Raw genomic sequence first — 21,595 nt, 5'->3', positions numbered from 1 at the left:
CACAAAAGAATCACAGTACTCATTCAAGTGTATCATGCAAAGAAAATGTCTCAATGTAAATTCTGAAAAGTACTACCATAGTCTGTGTTAAAATAATCATCTGAAAATCTTTAGAATTAAAATTAGAAAAGCATACCACTTGGAAGTCTGTTTTATTTTTAGAAAAGGGTAAATAAAATGGAAAAACCAGAGCTTAAAGGGTTCTAATACTTCATATAATCCTGTTCTTGAATCATTCTTTTATCTGTAATTTTTTCTAAATCTATGGAACTGTTCAAAAATACTATATTGGGCTCACCAAAAAACAAACATTCAAACAAACAAAATCAATATGAGATACACTTGCTAACAGAAAAAAAAAAAAATCAAAAGGTTCTAATTAGAAGTTTAGAAGTACAGTAAGAAAAAAGTCACTGCTGCTCAAGATGTGCTGTTTTGACCAAAAATACCTAAAGTTCCACAAAGCTTTCAGAAGGGTCATGTATTCTCCAAGAACACATGTGACAATAAAAAAGGAATGTCTTAGGACTTAAAGTCATCTTTGTAATCAGTGAGTTGCAGCTTCTCATTTTATATACAAATAAAAATTCATCTCTATAAAAGACAGCTTTATTTTTCATTATCTACTATTCCAGGATCTATTTCTCTTAGATGCTTCTAAATGAAAAAAACAAAAAACAAAAAAAAAACTAAGGTCTGGATACTCAACAAAGAGCAAACCACTTCTGTGCATGATATGGGTGAATACACTTTTTCTGTAAAGGGCCATATAGTAAATACTTTGGGCTTTGCTAGCCATGCGGTCTTCATTCCAACTACTCATCTCAGCTATTGTAGCGCGAAAGCAGCCATAGACAATACATGAAACTTTATTTATAAAAACAGGCAAAAGGCTGGATTTGGCCCACAGGCTGTAGTTTTGTCCACTCCTGGTATAAGAAAAAGTTCAGAAAACTTTCTTTATAAAAACTGTCCTTTAATAAAGATTATAAATGATAAAAAGAAAATCTGTGGTGATTTAAGAGACAGAAAATATGCCACAGTACATACTTTGTGAATATTCTTCTCCCATCTGTGGTGGATACTCTTCATCCCAATCAACTACATCATCATCTGTAAGCACCACTATGTGGCATTCACGTTCCCCACTCTGGGCACTGGCTACCATGAGAGGCAGGATCATTTCTTCCAAGTAAAACTCAAACTGTCTGCGAGCACCATCATTTGACAACTCATGCATTAGGGCACCTGAAATAAAACCCACAAAAATAACTTCACTTTAGGGGTGACTGAGAAGTAAAAGAAGAGCAGAAACTACAAACAGATAAACAAAACACCACATTAGTTCAGCATCTACTTCGGGACCCTGTAGATAATATAATGGCTATTCTTTAGTCACTAAAACTTTTCTCAGAAAGAGTTCTTATGGAACTGCAGAATCTTACAGCAAGAAGGGCCAATTAAAGTCATCCAACAAAAGCCTCTTCACTTTACACATCATGAAGCAATCTGCCTAAGGTTACAAAACTAATTTTCAAAATCAGAATTAAATCCACCCTCCATGACTCTATTCGCAGTCCAGGGTATTTTTTACTACATCATTTTGTCTTCAATCAATGTACGCAGTTATATTTTAAGGTATATTCTAAGGATATTTTTGCAGATTATCCGTATGAAATAAAATAGTCCCCATAGTCCACTTCCCACATTTTCTTTCTCAGAAAATTATTTACAAACAACATTGATATTACTGTGTAGGAAGCAGACTGAGATGAAAAGGGTCACTTGACTTTGGAGTAAGGATGGCAAAAGGTCAACCAAAATACAGCATGGTACAGGAATTACCACTGGAGAAGGAAATGGCAACCCACTCCAGTATTCTTGCCTGGAAAATCCCATGAACAGAGGAGTCTGGTGGGCTACAGTTCATGGGGTCGCAGAGAGTCAGACACGACTGAGCATACAGGAATCACATAGCTTATGTGACCCTAGAACTGAGAGGAATGAAAGATACACTTCACCTGACCCTTCTGACATAACAACTTTAACTTTCCAAATACACAGTCACAAACTCACCTGCACCAACCTATTCATTTTTATTTTATTCCTATTTCATTGGCCATGTCTGATTTCTTATCTAAGGATCTATCACTCAGAAACTACCAGGAGAGTGAGAGAAGACACTAAAACTCAAATCTATAGTCTCCCAAATTAGAGCTTTTTTCCTCTCTACGAAATGTTACTTAGTAACTATTAATATAATAAATGACTAAATAATTAACTATGTTATTATTATTTAGCCATGTCTCTCTCTAGGCTGCATACTTCCATTATGATTTTTTTTTAATTCCCTTTATAGGTAAACTCTTAATAAATACATTCTCTTATATAGTCTCCAAATGACCTCTGGATTGTTAAAGAAAATGAACATCTTTTAAAAAAATTTTACTGAAGTAAAAAATTTTTTACTGATTTACAATGTTAATTTCTGCTATACAGCAAACTGATTCAGTTATACATATAATGTTTTTCATATTCTTTTCCATTATGTCACAAAATATTGAATACAGTTGCCTGTGCTATACAGTAGTTCTTTATCTATCTATCCTGTGTATGTGTGTGTGTGTATATTAGTTTGCATCTACTAATCCCAAATTCCCAATCCTTCCTTCCCTATCCCCCTCTCCAGTGACAACCACAAGTCTGTTCTCTACGTCTTGAGTCTGCTTCTGTTTCATAGGTATGTTCGTGTCCTACTTTAGATTCTACAAATAAGTGACATCATATGGTATTTGTCTTTATCTTACTTAGTTCACTTAGAATGATAATCTGTAGGTTCATCCATGTTGCTGTAAATGGCATTATTTCATTCTTTTTATGGCTAAATAATATTCCATTATGTGTTTATATACCCACAAGAACACACAAACCATATCTTCTTTATCTGTTTGTCTACTGATAGACATTTAGGTTGTTCCCATGTCTTGGCTATCATAAACAGTGCTGCTATGAACATGGGGTGCCTGTATCTTTTCAAATTACAGTTTTCTCTGGAAATATGCCCTGGAGTGGGACTGCTGGATCATATGGCAACTCTACTTTCAGTTTTTTGAGGAACCTCCATACTGCTCTCCATACTGACTACACCAATTTACATTCCCACCAACAGTGTTAAGAGGGTCCTCTTTTCTCCATAGCCTCTCCAGCATTTATTATTTATAGACTTTAAAGATGGCCATTCTGACCAGCGTGAGGTCATTATAGTTTGATTTGCATTTCTCTAATAAGCACTCTCATCACTAAGATTTGGTATCATTATCCCTGGTTTTCTTTCTTCTTTCTGGCTGCTGTTCTTCAGTCACCTTTTTCAATTTTTTCTCCTCTAGCTGGCCATTCAGTTCAGTTGCTCAGTCACGTCCAACTCTTTGTGACCCCATGGACTGCAGCACGCCAGGCTTCCCTGTCCATCACCAACTCCCGGACCTTGCTCAAACTCATGTCCATTGAGTCGGTGATGCCATCCAACCATCTCCTCCTCTGTCATCCCTTTCTCCTCTTGCCTTCCATCTTTGCCAGCAACAGAGTCTTTTCCAATGAGTCAGTTCTTCACATCAGGTGGCCAATGTACTGGAGCTTCAGCATCAGTCCTTCCAATGAATATTCAGGACTAATTTCCTTTAGGAAATTATCTAAATATTTAGGTTAAATATTTCCTAAATATTTAGCTGGCCATTAAATATTGTTATTTCGCAGGGAAATTCTAGGTTATTTTCTCTCACCTTAAGCTGACAATCCTAAAATTTATTCTACTAATTTCTGCCTGCTATATTCCAGATGCATTATATTCAACTGCCTCCTGAAATCTCCACTAGGATGCCCTTTCACAGGCATCTCAAACTCAATATACTCCAAATTGAACTTTATCATTTCAGTCTCTCGCTGTGCAGTTTTCCAAATGAGTAAATGACATCACTATGCACTCAAGTTCTCAGAACCATCTCAGAACAGTGTTAGTCATATTACAGTCTCAACTATTTATAAAATAAATGAATGAATATTTGATTCCTCCATCTCTTAACCATTCCTCAAGCCCTATTAAGTCCACCTCTTAAATACATCTTGAACTGCGCTATTTCTTTCTCTGAAAGATGCTATTTTCCAAAGACAGCCAAAAAGTCTCTCATGCCACATACTTCTCTGCAATGTGACTTTGATATTTCCTCCCAGTAGAAGTCCAATGCCTCTCCCCTTCAATTTAGGCTGGTTAGACTGACTTGCCTGTAACCAGGGGAGCACAGCAGAGGTGATGGGCACATGACTTGTGGTTCTGCCTTGGTCTTGGGAATGCTTGTTCTTCAGATGTTTCCTCTCTGATCCAGTCTCCAGGCTTGAAGAAGCCCAACCCACATGAAGAGGTCACATGTAGGTACTCTGACAATCCTCACTGAACCCAGCCTTTCAGTTGTCCCACTGTAAAACTCACCAGCTGCTTTTGCCTTCATTTTCTCCACAGCAGCCAAAAAAACACAAATAGACGTCTCTAGTTTAAACCTTTCATGGCTTGTGCTATCTCAGAATAAAAGTCCCTAATCCTCAACCTGGTCCTTAAGCCTGTTATGTGAAAAAGGAGGTTATGTGAAGAAGATCAGTGTCTACAGTACTCAAAATTTTTTTTCTTTAAATACTATCGATAGTATTTAAAGAAAAATACTTTAAATTCTGATGACTCCCACATATAAATATCTAGTCCACATTTCTCTCTTTAGACATGTATACCCAATGCCCTGCTCAGCATTTCCACTTGAATGTCTAACAGATATTTCAAACTTACATCCAAAGTCAAGCTTTTAAGTGTTTGCCCCCCATGAAGTCTTCCCCCATTTCAATCAATGGTTGACTCCACACTTCTAGATAGTTTAAGTACTATTCTCTCTTTTCAGTCTCAACAAGTAAATCCTTACAACTCTACCATCCAGTATATTCAGAATTTGATCATTTCACATTGCTTCCACCTTAATCTAAGCCATCATCATCTCTTACCTAAATTATGATAACAGTTTCCTAATTACCTCTTTGTGTCTACCTTAGTTCCCCCTGCAGTCCATCTCCAACCCAACAGCCAAGAGTGATTCTTTTAAAATATACATCAGATCAGGAATACACCACTGCATGACTCTAAAGTGAATTCTGTGTGAACAGTGTGCTCATGAAATGGTAAAACATGGCATCCTTACAGATCATATCACTTCTCTGTTAAAACCCTCTGATGGTTCCTATCTCACTCAGAGTAAAGTCAAAAGATAAAGGCATTAAACCACCTCATCTCCCACTACTGACACCCTCACTCACTCTACTCCAACTCCTTTGTGTTTTTGCTACTCTCGAACTTACCAGGCAAACGGCTTCAACACTTGCTCTCATTGTTAACCTCTGCTTGAAATTTACTTCAATTTTCCTCTGCAATGAAGGCCTCTCAAACTACACTTTATTCGTTCACCTTTCTTCTCCCTCCTCAGCACATATCACTACCTAACGTATATGTTGTTTGTTCACGTTATTGCTTACCTCGTCTGTTGTCTGTCTCCCCCGCGAGAGAGAAAGTTCCATTAGAACAGGAAGATTTGCCTGGTTTGTTCCTGCTGCATCCCCCAAATTTAGCATAGGACTTGGTACAGGATGAACAGTTAATACAACACTTAACCAATTTTGTTTTCTCCCTATCCTCTGGCCTTATGTCTCATCACTCAAACACTACTATCTCTTCCAATCTAGCCATAGGTCCCTTCTTCCAGGACCTTAAGCATGTCATATTCCTTCAAACCTGAAAGCCTCTGCAAATACCATTTCTGCTGCCTGGAGACCTTCTCACTCTCTTTTCCATTCCCTTAGGTCTCAGCTTTTATGTCACTGATTCAGATAATGATCTTTCATAGCCCATTTACCATACATCTGTCATAGTATCTCATTTCTTCGCTCTATTTTCACAGCTTTTCATTACTTCTTGAATGCCCGTCTTCCCCACTAGACTGTAAACTCCATAAATACAGGGAAAAAGTCTTTCTTGTTCATCACTACATGTAGTATATGCATGGAATTCACTGAAAGCCTGATTAAGAAGAGAAAAAAGTTATACAAGTTAAATAGTACACTAGAAACATAAAGCTTGTAATTAGGAATTAGAGATAAAGAGCTGGAAACCTATGGTGTATAGGCAATATTTGAAGTCCCAGTGATGAATAGCATTACTTAGATTAAGTGTATAGATTCTGTAAGAGCGAAGGTTCAGTTCAGTTCAGTTCAGTCACTCAGTCGTGTCCAACTCTTTGCGACCCCATGAATCGCAGCACGCCAGGCCTCCCTGCCCATCACAAACTCCCGGAGTTTACCCAAACTCATGCCAATTGAGTCGGTGATGCCATCCAGCTATCTCATCCTCTGTCGTCCCCTTCTCCTCCTGCCCCCAACCCCTCCCAGCATCAGGGTCTTTTGCAACAAGTCAACTCTTCGCATGAGGTGGCCAAAGTATTGGAGTTTCAGCTTCAGCATCAGTCCTTCCAATGAACACCCAGGACTTATCTCCTTTAGGATGGACTGGTAGCTGAAGACAAAACTGTTGGCAAGGAACACACTCAACGTATAAATGATCAGGAAGCAGGTAAGAAAAAAAAATAGCAGAAGATCTAAAGTAAGGATGTCAAAGAGCCAGAGTATTGAAGAAAGAATCAAGGAAAAAACAAAACAAAACAGTGAAACCTAAAGGAAATGCCTTTAAAGACAGATACCAGATTTACCACTAAATTTAACATTGTTCAAAATATTATAATCAATTCAGCAAGACAAAAAGATATAAAAAGTTTTACTTACAAAAGGGTCAATTATCTACCAAGAACATGTAAGAAACAACTGAAAAACTACTAGAATTCAGCAGCGTTCAGTTAGGTGGCTAAACACAAATATAGAAAATTCAATAATTTTCTTTTATGCTAGCAGTTAGAAAATCTGAACATATTCTACACACAACAGTAACAAAAATACAAATTATCAAAGAGTAAACATAGACCATTGCAGAAAGACAAAAGAAAACTGAATAAATGGAAAGACACAGTAGTTGGAATAGGAGGCAGTATAATGAACGTGTTAATTCTTGTTGTCATTGTTCAGTCATTCAGTAGTGTCTCTTCGCAACCCCATGGACTGCAACACGCCAGGCCTCCCTGTCCTTCACCATCGCCCTGAGCTTGCTCAAATTCATGTCTACTGAGCTGGCGATGCCATCCAACCATCTCATCCTCTTTTGCCCCCTACTCCTGCCCTCAATCTTTTCCAGAAGTAGTGTATTTTCCAATGAGTTGGTTCTTCCCATCAGGTGGGCAAAGTATTGGAGCTTCAGCTTCATTATCAGTCCTTCCAATGAATATTCAGGGTTGATTTCCTTTATGATTGATTGATCTCCTTGCAGCCCAAGGGACTCTCAAGAATCTTCAATACCACAGTTCAAAAGCATCAATTTTTCGGCACTCAGCCTTCTTTATGGCTCAGCTCTCACATCTGTACATGACTACTGGAAAAACCATAGCTTTGACAATAGGGACCTTTGTTGGCAAAGTAATGTCTCTGCTTTTAATATGCTGTCTAGGTTTGTCATGGTTTTTCTTCCAAAGAGCAAGATACAGTACAAAAGAGTCTGAAATGCAGCACTTGGGTGCAATCTCAAAAATAACAGAATGATCTCGGTTCATTTCCAAGGCAAACCATTCAATGTCACAGTAATCCAAGTCTATGCCCCAGCCACTGATGCCAAAGAAGCTGAAGTTAAAGAGTTCTATGCAGACCTACAAGACCTTTTAGAACTAACACCAAAACAAGATGTCCTTTTCATCTTAGAGAACTGGAACGCAAAAGTAGGAAGTCAAGAGATATTTGGAGTAACAGGCAAGTTTGGCCTTTGAGCGCAAAATGAAGCGGGGTAAAGGCTAATAGAGTTCTGCTAATTCTTACAAAAAAATAACTTCAAAGAATCAGTGAAAAGCTCAAAAATTTTCAAATCATGTATTTTTGAATGCCTACAACAGACACAGGTCAGACTGGAGTATGTTTGAGCCTGAGGATTACTCGATGAAGAGGGAAAGACTAATGATACTAGAGAAGACAATAAGTAGAAAAGTGTCTTAAAAATGCATGAGGGAATAAAAGAGTTTATTCATCAACTCTTGTTTATTACTCAACAAATGCTTATTGAGTCCTTACTATGTGCCTGACACTACAGACACAGAGTGAAAAGGTATAGTCCGCGTCCTCAAATTCAATTGGTTTAATGCTATAAACTGAAAAAGAGGGCAAGACAGAGAGAAAACATACACGTGTCTGTTGTTTCAGTGTCTCTATTTCTGTGACTCTAAAAGTAGTCTCTGCCTCTTAATATCCCTTCTTAAAATAAATTAAACGTAACTTCAGTTTTTGATCTTCATTTGTAATCCCACTGTCTCCCACAAGGATGGTGCCTTTCTTCCTAGGCCTTCTGAACTTGTCCTTTTGCAAATTTTAAATTTCATTTTCCACACTACTTTCAAAACGCTAAGATCATAGCATCCAGTCCCATCACTTTATGGCAAATAGGTGGGGAAAAAGTGGAAACAGTGACAGATTATATTTTTGGGGGCTCCAAAAATCACTGTGGATAGTGACTGCAGCCATGAAATTAAAAGATGCTTGCTCCTTGGAAGGAAAGTTATGACAAACCTAGACAGGGTATTAAAAAGCAGAGACATCACTGTGCCAACAAATATCCGAATAGTCAAAGCTAAGGTTTTCCAGTAGTTGTGTTTGGATGTGACAGTTGATCATAAAGAAGGCTGAGCGCCGAGAATCAATGCTTTGGAATTGTGCTGGAGAAGACTCTTGAGAGTCCCTTGGACAGCAAGGAGATCAAACCAGTCAATCCTAAAGGAGATCAACCCTGAATATTCACTGGAAGGGCTTATGGTGAAGCTCCAATACTTTGGCCACCTGATGTGATGAGACAGCTCACTGGGAAATTCCCTGAGGCTAAGAAGGACTGAGGGCAGGAATAGAAGGGGGTGACAGAGAATGAGATAGTTGGATGGCATCACCAACAAAATCGACAAGAATTTGAGTAAAATCCAGGAGATAGTGGAGAACAGGGAAGCCTGGTGTGTTGCAGTCCATGGGGTCACAGAGTAGGACACACCTTAAGAGACTGAACAAATACCAATTTAACCTGGGACACTGTATTTTCATTTCTCTTAGCCCCAGGCCTTCATTCCAGAGGTCAGCCCTGGTTCTCAAAACCTCCTCTGGATTACAGTGCTTGCCTGGGAAGATGAGGACAAAGAAGAAATTAAAGCCTAGTTGCCTCCAAACATAGCATTCCTTCTGCCTGAAACACACTTCCTCTTCCCTCTCCTCCAGAAAGCTTTCTCAAGCCCCGACACCTGAGTTAGCTACAGCTCATACAAGCTCATCTAGTACCCCATTCTTCCTCTAACACAATATAATTTACTTATCTGCTTTTTCCACTACATTGCAAGCATCACAAGAGAAGGGATCTTGTCTTTTCTTACTGCCTTTTACATACCTAGTATTTGGTATAAAATGAGCATTCAATAAAAATGTAGAAAATGAGCAATAACTATGTAAACCACTGAACAAGTTGTAACTAAAGGATATCTTCTAATATAGTTATTCACAATATATTTTCATGTGGAAATAGTCCTGTCTGACTCTGCAATCCCATGGACTGTAGCCCACCAGGCTCCTCTGTCCATAGGATTTTCCAGGCAAGAATACTAGAGTGGGTTGCCATTTCCTCCTCCAGATCATCTTCCTGACTCAAGGATTGAACCCGCATCTCCTCCTTCTGCAATGGCAGGCTAATTTTTTTTTTACCACTGAACCACCTGGAAAGCTCTTATGTGTCAAGCACTATCCATTTAATCTTCACAACAACTCTGTGAGGTAAGTAATATTAGTCTCCCATTTTAAAGATGAGACAACTAAGAAATAAGGTTTTAAGTAACCTGCCCAAGAAATCCAGGATGCTGTATTCAATACATTCAATACACTGAGTACTTTTATAATTTTAAGTAAGAGATAAACAGACATTTTAGTGTAAAGTACCATTACAATATTCAGTAAAAGCACATATTTGCAGGAAAAAAATCATTTTTGGACTCAAGTCTACACCTACAGTACACTTTCATATTTTACAAGACCATTTCTATCTCTTCAGATTCTATACAGTTTTCTTTTAATAAAGCCTATGAGAATTGCTAATTTTGTAACAAATAAATGATATTTAATAGTGATGACAAGGTAAATAATGTCCAAAGTATTACAGAACTAAAATCCATTTATCTTTAAGGAATTCTAGTGTCTTTTTAATCTGACAGTCACCAAAATTCAACATTTAGTCATATGCAATTAAATTAAAATGTTCCCATGAATTAAAAAGCACAAAACCTTTATAGAAGGTTTTATGAAGTCAAGAATTTATAAATTAGAATAATGCTCATGATTTCAACTAAAAACATTTTTTAAGATGTGAAAAGACAGCAAATTTGTTCAAGTTTACAGCTGTATGCTTCAGCTGTCCAACTAATTGGTTTTAAACTTTTAAATATCATTTATATAGAAATGGACTCAGAGGTGGACCACCTAATCTTTGTCTCACCTACTGATATTTTTATGGAGACTTTAAAAGAATATTGGTCAAACAAATAAAAACAAAGAAAAACTGGTACTTAAGGACAGACCTAATCAGGACCACTCATTTTTAAGAATTAGACTATAATTAAGCATGAAGGATAGCTATATTTAAATATATAATAGATGCCCTACAAGTTTCCCATTCGTAATTTCTAATACAGCAATGTTTCAGAAAAATATGGCTCCACTTTGCTAAGCTAGTGTTACATTTAGGTAATGAAGTAAACATAACCATATACTTGGGACTAACATATATCTACAAGCACAGGTAGCAAAGTTTTACAATGGCTTCCCACATTATACAGCATAAAATATAAGAATATTAATTTTAAGACCTTCCACAATCTTGCCCCCATATTTATTCTCATCTCCTTCTGGTCCCAATACAGTCTCTTATATAGGTTATTTCCAAAATATACCACTCATGTCTGTAATCCCCTAACCTTCCTACTCTACTACTGCTAAATCATTCCTGTTCACTCTTTACAACCTGTCTCGTCTGAACTCTTCCCTAATCCTACTAGCCCACAATGACATCTTCTTCTTCTGGGCTTTTCCAACCACTTAATAACCAAGTCAACATTTGATAATTTTCATATACATTTTAAATTTTCTGTGTATAATCACCTTTTTTCTTAGGCATAACATAACAGTAAAAGGGATGGGCATGGGGGCAGGGGGGTAATATGACAGGAAAATATCAATCAAAGAATTAGGATTTCCAAAGTTCTAGACTTGCTCTGAGACTATATTTGAAGTTCCTGAATAAAGCCATTTAATTCTTTGTATAAATGAGGGCTGGTATTTGGTATTCAATCTAAGATCTTTAATGACAAATACTCTTTTTGAGAATGATTTGTATCTTCCATAGTTGCTTAGGATGTTATATTGCATGGCAAATACAAAAAGAAATTATAAATTCTTGGTTGATGTGATCTGAGGAGTGAAGCCAAATACCACACTTGGACAAAGTCAGGGCTACCAAGGTGGGAGATACAGACTGGCAAAAAATGACAGAGGAAGAACAAATAGAAGCATAAATATGGGAGACTCTACAAACAAAAAAAATTATTAAGTTGAAAGAAAGTTTTGGAAAATTGTACCAAACAATGATCTCTGTGGACTTTCATAAATCTTCACGGTATTAGTGTTTTAGAATTCAATTAAACAAATACTTGAAGTCTAGGTAAACAGCACTATTTCAGGTATTTCATTCCAATACATTGTAACTCTACAAACCACTCACACATAAAACATCATACTTACTGAGATCTCTACATTTAATAGTACTATATTCGAAAGAGATACAAAGATAGTCACAAGCTTCTCTCAATTCAGGAATAGATATGCCATCAGGACAACGGATTATTCCTGTTTTATAATAATCCTGAAAAAAAAATAAAGAATGCATAAAAGAATGCACAAGGTAGACAAAATGTGTTTTTAAGACTGGGCTGATAGAATTTTTTAAAATTGTGATACTCTTGAGATTTCTGAATTGTGGAATTTTAAAGTTAGGTGGGACCTCAGTTCACCTAACCACTCTTTCGCTTTACTGACAAGAAAAATTTATGTCCAAATGGATTCATTGACTCCTCCAGTTATGAAATTATTTAACAAGAGAGATAAAGTTAGAACCCAGGTCTCCTCATTACTTATGCATCTCTTCTCTCTACTGTACCATGCTAACTCACATGTATTCCCCCCTTACAAGTTATTTGTCTACATACCTACCATATATTTTTGAAAGAAATTTTAAGGAAGTTAAATGATATACTTTACGTTACCTTAACTATTACCTAGAGAATGGGGCAAAACATAAGGTTTTTAGTAAAGAACTTCAAAATCATCTCCAAGTATTCAAATATATGGAAACAGAACACACAATTATTCTTCTTCCAAATACTGTTCTTTGGTGTTTCCCACAGAAGTACAAACAATAATAGCTATTATTTCCAAAATCTACTTGAAATGCTGTTAGGGGCTGGCCCAGAGCTATAGATAAGTTACTCCACAGCTGAGTCATGGAGTAACTGGTCAATACCATTAAGGGACAAATGGAAGTATGGGCAGCTGAGAAAGCACTTCCCAAAAAATTAAGATCTGCCTCAAGCTTCTTGATGTTCAGAGCCACAGTAACACCATTTCTGAAGCTGCTACATGAATCAAGCAAGAGATCTTCTGGTACTTTTCCAAGTACTTGTTAGTACTGATCACGATCAACTACTTTTCCTGTCTTATACCTCAGGATCCTCCCTCTCGTCTTCCCACAAAACTATTTAAAGAAACCATATTTTCAACTGTAAAATAAACTGTCACATGCTATGAATCAAATTTTATCACCGATTAAAATTACAAGTAGTGACTGTAGTACTAATTCAAATATTTCTCAAAATAAAAGGTTAAAAAATTTAAGTTTTAATACAAAAATGATAGGAAATACATTTTAGAGATGGCTTTCAAACGTTCCTAAGTGTCCACCACTAGTTATATGCAACAAAATGTTAGAAATCCAGTAGTCACATTTATTGTGACAGCAAAAAATTATCAACTTCTTGTATTTATTTAATAGAATTGAAGAAAGTAGAATAGTCTGACTATAGAAATGTTACCACTAAACCCTTGAAAGAGCTGCCTATGCAGACCTGAGAGATTAATTACCCCTATCTTATTTTTGCAAAGGTTATAAAATTCACTTATTTTTATCATGTTATATTTACATTCCAAAAGAAAATGAATTAAATGATATTTAAAAATACACTGGGTACTTCCAGAGATATCCAAATACAATTCTGCTTTCAAACCAAGTACCTACCGAGAAAGGGTCAACTGACTCAATCAACACACACAAGGAACAGCACTTACCAGAATTGCTCGAAATACAGTAGAACCGATTCCTTCTGCCACCTCATACTCTCCCTTCTCATTAGGACGTGTAAAGTTATGTTCTCGGCCAGATCCGAACATCCTATAGTAGCAAGTAATTGAGAAATAAATCAATAGGCTATCCCTCCAAAAGAGAAAATTATTTTCATGTACAAAAGTAAAAAGGAATTATAATTTTAGCATTAAATTATATCATTAAATTAGCCCACAAACATTTATCAGACATTTACTCTGGCAAATGTGATAAATAAAGGATTATAAAATTTTTTTTTTTTTGTAGGAGGAAACAGTAATAAAGATTCCCCATGAGAAAATTAATTAAGCTTCAAAAATTAATAAGCTTCAAAAGGTAAAAAACTTTCCAGTCCCTTTTCTACAGGGGTGGAAAAAAAAACAATCTAGGAGAGATTCTTATATTAATTTTATCCAGAGAAAGAAAAAAATGAAAGAGAGAGAAGAGGGAGAGAGGGAGGAAGGGCAAACGACTATCTTCAATGCAAAGTTAGTCTATTAAGTAGCACGTATGATAATCTAAACTAGAAAAAAGTAAAATAAATATAGGCAGATTAGATTATTTTACTTTTCACAAAACTATAAATGTAACAAATCCTGCACAAAACTCTTACACTGGCATCCTAGAACTGAAAAATAAGCAATCAAATACTGGGGTAGAGAGGAATGAAGAAGAGAATGAAAATTCTAAATAAGTAACAAGCTCATAATATTAATTTTTACAAAAAGAAGATGCAGATGAACTTCTATTTTTTCAAGTCATGCTGTTGGCCCTTTAACAGTAAATATTTTAAAAAGAGGCAATCTGCTAAATATGCCCTTCAAAACAAAAAGTTGAATGCATAATTTCCAAGCAAATTTTTAAAGTGTGATTAAAAGAATCTGAACCTCTAAATTCAATGACATCATTCCTAAAGTCGATATAGCTGATCTAAGTTTCCTATTCAACAATTTCCCAATTTAAAGAGTTCCCTCTTTTTTTTTAATAACATAGAACCTATAAAGAACAAAGCTTTCTTATTTCAAAGTTTCCAAAAGAATGCCAACTGCTTTTTACAGTTCCCATGAATATTAATTTTCATCCCCAACGACATGCTTTCGTCAACTGACATGAAAAGAAGCCTTCACTGATTTGGAAAAAAAGAAGCAAGTCTTTCAGGAATCAAATGTCATGCAATTTTCTCAAATACTTGAACTTTTTACAAAAAAGGAAAGTTATACTTTTCAGATAAATATGGATCACAAACACAAAAAAATCTTCTGAATTTATTTTTAAAAGAAAATGTAGCCTATCAGCTGAAGAAAAATTTCAAATACCTACTTCTGCCTTTCAACTGTTTAAGTTTAGGTAAAAATATAAAATATGATCAGTGCCAAGTTATCCTCCTAAAAATCTCCCATCAACAATCTTTCCTTCAAGTTTTACTGTTTGTTGTAATGTCTTGGAAATAAATAAACTATGCTTTGATTTTTTTAAGAAAGAGTCTTTCCTATGCTTCTAATAATATGTAAAAGCCTATAGAGTACAAGTATTTCTTTCCTTACAGATGTAAAGTCTAGAGCCAATGTTAAAAGGAAATATTTGTCTACCCAAAATGCAAACAGTGTCACATGCTGGCATTTGTTCTGGATTCTGAGATACTTACAAATCATACACACACACATACACAGGTACCCCAAATAGTTACTCATATGCAACCAAGCAAAAAATTCAAGTTTTCTTTTTTAACCTCATGCAAACTTCCATTTCATTTATGTTTCCTTCATTTTATATTAGAACAAATAGAAAAAAGGCACTAATTTTCCAATTAAAAGGTGTTTGTAAGTCAGTAAAAGTTGAAAGTCAATAAAAGATTAATAACAATTTTAACCATCCTAAATACTGAAAGTATTAATACTATTCTGAAAACACAAACTTTGGACTCCAATTAAAAGACTTGAAAAATCAAGTCTATTCTGAAGTTCCCATAACTACAGCCCATATTTTCTCTACCAATTCTAGAATATGGGTTCCCTTAACTACAAATGTTATATTAATCTATTACTCCAGACCAGTACAGATTCAGAGACCATTATTTCTCCTTCATTCTACTGACTACTTGTTAGCATTATTTCTTTAAGGTAAATATATCAAACTGATAACTCATGCTGACTTTTCAGCTAACCAAATGCTGATGTCTGCTGTATCTGAAGATTGAATTTGGGAGCCCCAAGTGAAGGAAACATTATCACTGTTAAATTCATCTTGTCAAATACAATCTATGTTTTCAGATCTTTAAGTATCCTGTCTTCATTTAACTACTGCATTTGCTATTTCTAGGTACAGCAAACATTATTCAAAATAAAATCAAGCTCAAGATCTGGCTCTACAATTTCTAGCTGGATTAACTTGAACAAGTTATTTAAAATCCATAGCTCAACAGCAACACTGTATTCCACTAGAGAATTACTGTAAAACTTTTTTAAAAATGTAATGGAAAAGTGCTTTTTATTAATAATACAAAGAATCATAATAATACAAACCTGCCCAACATTGTATTTGGCTGTGCAGTAAAAATGGATGGGTCTACAACAAATCTAGTGTTATCCACTATAAGTGTCACTCGTTCTGATGTTCTTACGTTCCGAGCTCCTTCTTTTGCATTTTCATACACAAACACCATTTCCCCAGACGTCTTACAGCTACTATCTGAACTTGACTGACTACTGTTTCTGCTGCTGTTCCCAGCACTGCTACTGGATCCATTTGGAGAGGCTTTCTGAGGACGAGGACTGCTTGGACGAGAGGAACTGTGATCTTTTTCACGTTCTGAAATAAAGATGTTAAACAAATTTATGCAAATTTTCTTTTAAAAAATACGAGATATATATATATATATATATATCTTTTGAAAATAGTGATTTAGAAAAGTATTTTTTATCACAGCAATTCTGCTTTTTTTATTTCAGATAACATTTTCACAGAACATCATAAATGTTCATTTATTTTCTAGGAATAAACCTAAAACATTACATTGTTTTCTAAAACAATTAATTTTGTAGACTTTTTAAAAAAGATGTATACCTAACCAATGCTGACCCAAACTAAGATCAAAATTAAATTGAATTATATTACTGCTCTACTTAAAAATATACAGAAACAAAAGGAGTAGAATATTCTAAGTCAAATAAGCAAGCATTGAAAGTCAGTAAAAGATTAATAACAATTTTAACCATCCTAAATACTGAAAGTATTAATACTATTCTGAAAACACAAAGTACAAACTTTGGACTCTTAACTACATTAATAAGGAAACCCCCAAACCAGCAATTTATCTCACAAAAGGAAGGTACCAAAGGAAGAAAATATTTTTACCACAGACACTAAGAAGTATTTATGTTTTCAAATGACTTTTAATGTTTTACCAAATTAAGTGGTTTAATAGCTGATGATATACTGCTTTCTTCTCACTCTCATTTTTGAAAAAAGCACTGCTACAAATTTTATAGGATCATATTATTATTACCTATAATTTTAATATAAAGAAACACTGTTAAAATTCAGAAAATTTTCTTTAGCTGTTCCAACAGTCTACAAAAGGGAAATTAAAACTAAGATTTTGTGATGTTTCCTTCAGAGATTAGATTACTAAACTTTAAAGGTGACCTAAAAATGTACCTCCATCTCATCAGTTTCATCAGCTTTTGCCAAATTCCTTCATGACTCAGGCTACTTAGAACACTCTGTACAGCTTTACTGGTTATATAATTAGGCTTGCTGTATCTCCAGAGATACCCTGACACCTCCCTTGTAGTGCCTATTTCTACAATGTTGGTAGCACCCTAAAAGTAAAATTTGCTAAAGCAATAAAATAACTTATCATATCCCCTGTTCTCTTCCCAGATACTAAACTTTGCATATAACAAACTGTCAGCTCTTATTTACACTTTTGTAGGTTCTTAGCTTATTAGCATTAATCTGACTTTAAAGACCTACTTAGATACTGACAACCTCTCCACATAATTAGACCTAATATACATGATTTTGATTTATATGAGGTAATCAGAAACTGCCTCAAATAGTAAGTCAAAATATTTAATTTGCCACTTCTGAGGTAAAAATAAAAATCAGCAAGCTCACATTGTATTTACCTGGAGGAACAGCATTCATTTATAAAAAAGAGTAGGAAGGAATCAAGACCTGAGCTGTCAAGGGGGAAAAAAACCCACTTCCACCCTCCTTTTCCTCCTCTGTTTTTTATTTAATTTTAATTAAATTTAAAATATTGTCGAAAGTCAAGCTAAATGACTCCATGATGGTTACTCTTTCACTTCCTTTTTTAGTATGATTAACAAGGATTCTTATCAATAATTTACTATAGATTATTTTAAATAAACCACTGCTATATATCTCAAAAGATAAAAATTACTTGAAAAAAATTTATAATCTACATATTACAGTTGTAAAGCCTGTTCAAATTATTTCTTTTATAAGACTGTCCCAAACTCTGAAAAAAAATGTACTTTAAAGTTTCATTTAGTTAAGTATTTTTTTTTTAACAGCAAGAATCAAGCTAAGTTAAAACAGAAGCAACTGAAAAGAAGTAAGATGTTAATTTTACTGTAAAGTATTAGGCATAATTCACTGTTATTACTACTTTAAAAAGGTAAGTGCATTGGGAATTTCCTGGCAGTCCAGTGGTTAGGTCTCAGCACTTTCAATGCCAGGGCCCGGGTTTGATCCATGGTCAGGAAACTAAGATCCCACAAGTCGTGCAGCATAGCCAAACTAAAAAAAAAAAAAACAAAACCTGTTGGGAAGTTTAGTTGATTTTACATACCAACATGGTGCTGTCGTGTTGGAGAAGTAACATTTCTAATACAAGGAGTGAGCTGAGATTCTGTTCTTTCATGAGATGAATCTCGTGATCTGTCACTTGACCTTCGTCTATCTCTTGATCTCTCATGTCCCCCACTAGCACCATGCAGACTCATTTTGGTGTGGTCGACAGCTCCTTTAGCAACACGTGAGGGAGTGCTGATAAATTAGAAAAGAAAATTAACCATAAAAGTAGAACATGAAATTGCAAACACTTTCCATAAAAACTCCCAATTAATATAAAACTACTAATATTCTAAAGTGCAACAGTCAAATGCTATTATACTTAACAATTCTGAAACCTAATTTATTTTAAACTTGCAGGTTTTATAAATTCTGGAACACTATGTCTTTAAAGATCACATACTCCAATTCAGTTTTTTTAAGGATGAGAAAACTAAAGCCCAGAAAGGTTAACTGACTGTTGAGTTAGTATCACAGTAGAAGAGGTAGCAGTAGTAGTTAGCAGTAGTAGTACTAGCAATAGAGACCATCCAAATCTCTTAAATATAACTCAAGTGTTCTCCTGGTTTTGCTGTTTGTAAGGGAAAAGGAGAGGATGAGCACCAGCTTCTGGAACTCTTAAACTGGAACACTGAGGTATGGGACAAAGTAATTGGTCTTGCTGCCAATTAATAAGAATACACGCTAGGGACTTCCCTGGTAGTCCAGTGGTTAAGACTCCCCCCAAGTCCAATGTAGGGGGCATAAGACTAAGATTCTACATGCCATAAAACATTGTCGAAAAATAATTAAAAAAAAAAAAAAAAGAATACATGCTAACTCCAATCAATTCATTTTGATTGGACTCTCTTGAAAAGTTCTGAAAAGTATTTTTCTAAAAAGCTAATAGCACTGACTAAATAAAGTAACAGAATTTAAAAATTTAAAATATCTTACATAGAACAAATCTGCCCATGGGAAGTGAGTAACTGAAGATGATTAAGATATTCTAGTTGACAGCATTCATTCACACAATTACCTATTAAGTTATATGTACTATGTGCACAATGCTGTTACATGACAGGATAGAAGCAGCTTGCTTAGAATGCTTATGATTTAAGTGCAGCAGTTATACATGAATTGTTACATTTAAACAGTGTAAACAATTCAAATGTTATCCCAAATTTAAAATATAAAATAATTAAATGTATTTCAAATACAATGAATAAATGAATGACAAATAAATGCTCTAAGATCTCACAAGAAGACATTACTGTAAATCGCTGGTAAACCTGGCACTAACAAATAGCTAAGATTTTAATAATCAAAGTACACTGTAAGTAGGAAAACTGACAGGAACAGAAATGAAAGAGCCTAACCTAAGGCAGGTGAAAATTTACCATCTTATTAGCAAACAACATAGTTCATCATTTAAAAATATTAAAGTGCTTTTCAGAAACAGGAAAAAGACAGGAATAGAAGGAACTTCATGGCTTCAGAGTAATAAAGACTTACAATCAAATTGTCTTTTAATACTTAATTTCTCAACATGTTGAATGCTAACTTAACATTTTGGAACCTTAGTTTCCTCACCTGTAACTGTAGATCCTACTGACTTTCTAAGTTTAATATGAGGATTAAATGAAGTATAATCAGTAAACTGACCAATAATGTGCCTGGCACAACAGAATCACCCACTAAATGTTACTTTATTTAGTTTTAACAGGTGAGGACATTAAATTTAAAATCACAAGATTTTGCTCAGAGTCACATGGAATTTTAGATATGCTCATAACACTGTAACCTAATCCTTTCAATCCATTCCAGTGCCTCTTCCATGATGTTACCCTACTGTCCTTCACCAAAACCACATTATTTAAAAATTTAATCTTGATCGAGTCAGTTTTAAATCCAACAGTGCTCAGGGATCATCTCCTCTGATTTATTAGCTGTAACACTGTTATTTTAGTGGTTTCTTTCATTATGAAGATCGTTATCATCTCACTATAACAGACTAAAAAAACAATAAATAAGGCTGACTCTGTATCTACCCTAAGAGTGACTTCTAAGGAAATAAAGGCAACCAACCAGTTTTTATCAGTTATCTGTCTCTCATAAACCTACAGAAAGAAAAAAAGAACAACCCTCTATTCCCACCTTCCTTCCAGTGAAAAAGATCAGAGTAGGATCACATCATTGGAACATAATTTTTTTCTTTAAATAGAACAAATCAAAAGATCCTACTTTTAAGTTAAAAACCTTACAATAGGAACAATGGAATTTCTGACTCATCTCCTAAAGTAGGAAAAAGAAAGGAATCCACAATAATAGAATAAGCATTATATACTGGAAAAAACCCTCGTATTATTCTAAGTTTTAAATGTACTACTAAACACATTTTCTAAATATGAATCTAATGGATAACAGATAAGATACAAACACAATTACAACTAAGGCAAATAAAGGATACATGTTCAGTAAGGGCCAAGCCAACTGATTAATTGAAAAAGGATTTCAACTAGACATCTTTATAGCTGAAAGATTAAATACCGCTAAGTATTTTGCTTAAATACTGGCTTCATTTCTAAACTGTTTAGACATTAAACAAATGCAAAAGGTGTCATAATATATTCCTGTTCCTTTTTTTCATTCTCAAATGGAATGTACTCTGAATGAGACCTTCAAAATCAGATGTCATGGAAGACTAATTATGTCCTACTCTATTTAATTAAATAATTTTAGATCAGGAAAGCACTCTAAGGGCAAACATAATTAACAAGTGCAAACGAAAATGAGGACAAGCAAGTTCATAGAGGATAACTGCTTCCTGTTGCATCTAAGAGTTTGGGATACATGAACTGAGAACAGGAAAGGAGATGAAAAGTATATCGGCCCCAACACCTGCTTCTAGCCAAGACAGAGAAACAAGGACTAAATTTACCGTCCTGTCTGAAACTACCCAAAAGCAAAATATATGAAACAATGACAAAGACATAGCACATTTCGAAAAGAGAGTAATCCCTGGAAGATGAAAAAACAAATCAGATAAGGCTAACCATGGGCTTCCTTGGTGGCTCAGTGGTAAAGAATCTGCCTGCCAGTGCAGCAGACATGGATTCAATCCCTGGGTCGGGAAGATCCACTGGAGAAGGAAATGGCAACTCACTCCAG

General features: G+C 35.1%; 1 protein-coding gene across 5 annotated transcripts in view; it reads right to left on the bottom strand.

Moving 5' to 3' along the window:
• Window positions 1–21,595, bottom strand: part of BTBD10 (BTB domain containing 10) — a 70,156-nt gene that overhangs the window by 6,540 nt on the left and 42,021 nt on the right. For all 5 annotated transcript variants that reach the window (XM_043480995.1, XM_043480994.1, XM_043480996.1 and 2 more), the window contains 5 exons: window positions 18,444–18,640; window positions 16,147–16,432; window positions 13,591–13,693; window positions 11,992–12,112; window positions 1,051–1,248 (listed from right to left, as the gene is read on the bottom strand). In XM_043480995.1, the coding sequence (XP_043336930.1) occupies window positions 1,051–1,248; window positions 11,992–12,112; window positions 13,591–13,693; window positions 16,147–16,432; window positions 18,444–18,640 (905 nt within the window). The remainder of the gene's footprint in view (window positions 1–1,050; window positions 1,249–11,991; window positions 12,113–13,590; window positions 13,694–16,146; window positions 16,433–18,443; window positions 18,641–21,595) is intronic.

Source organism: Cervus canadensis, chromosome 11, assembly GCF_019320065.1.
Source record: "Cervus canadensis isolate Bull #8, Minnesota chromosome 11, ASM1932006v1, whole genome shotgun sequence".
Lineage (NCBI taxonomy): Eukaryota > Metazoa > Chordata > Mammalia > Artiodactyla > Cervidae > Cervus > Cervus canadensis.
This window is presented reverse-complemented; position numbering and strand designations above follow the sequence as displayed.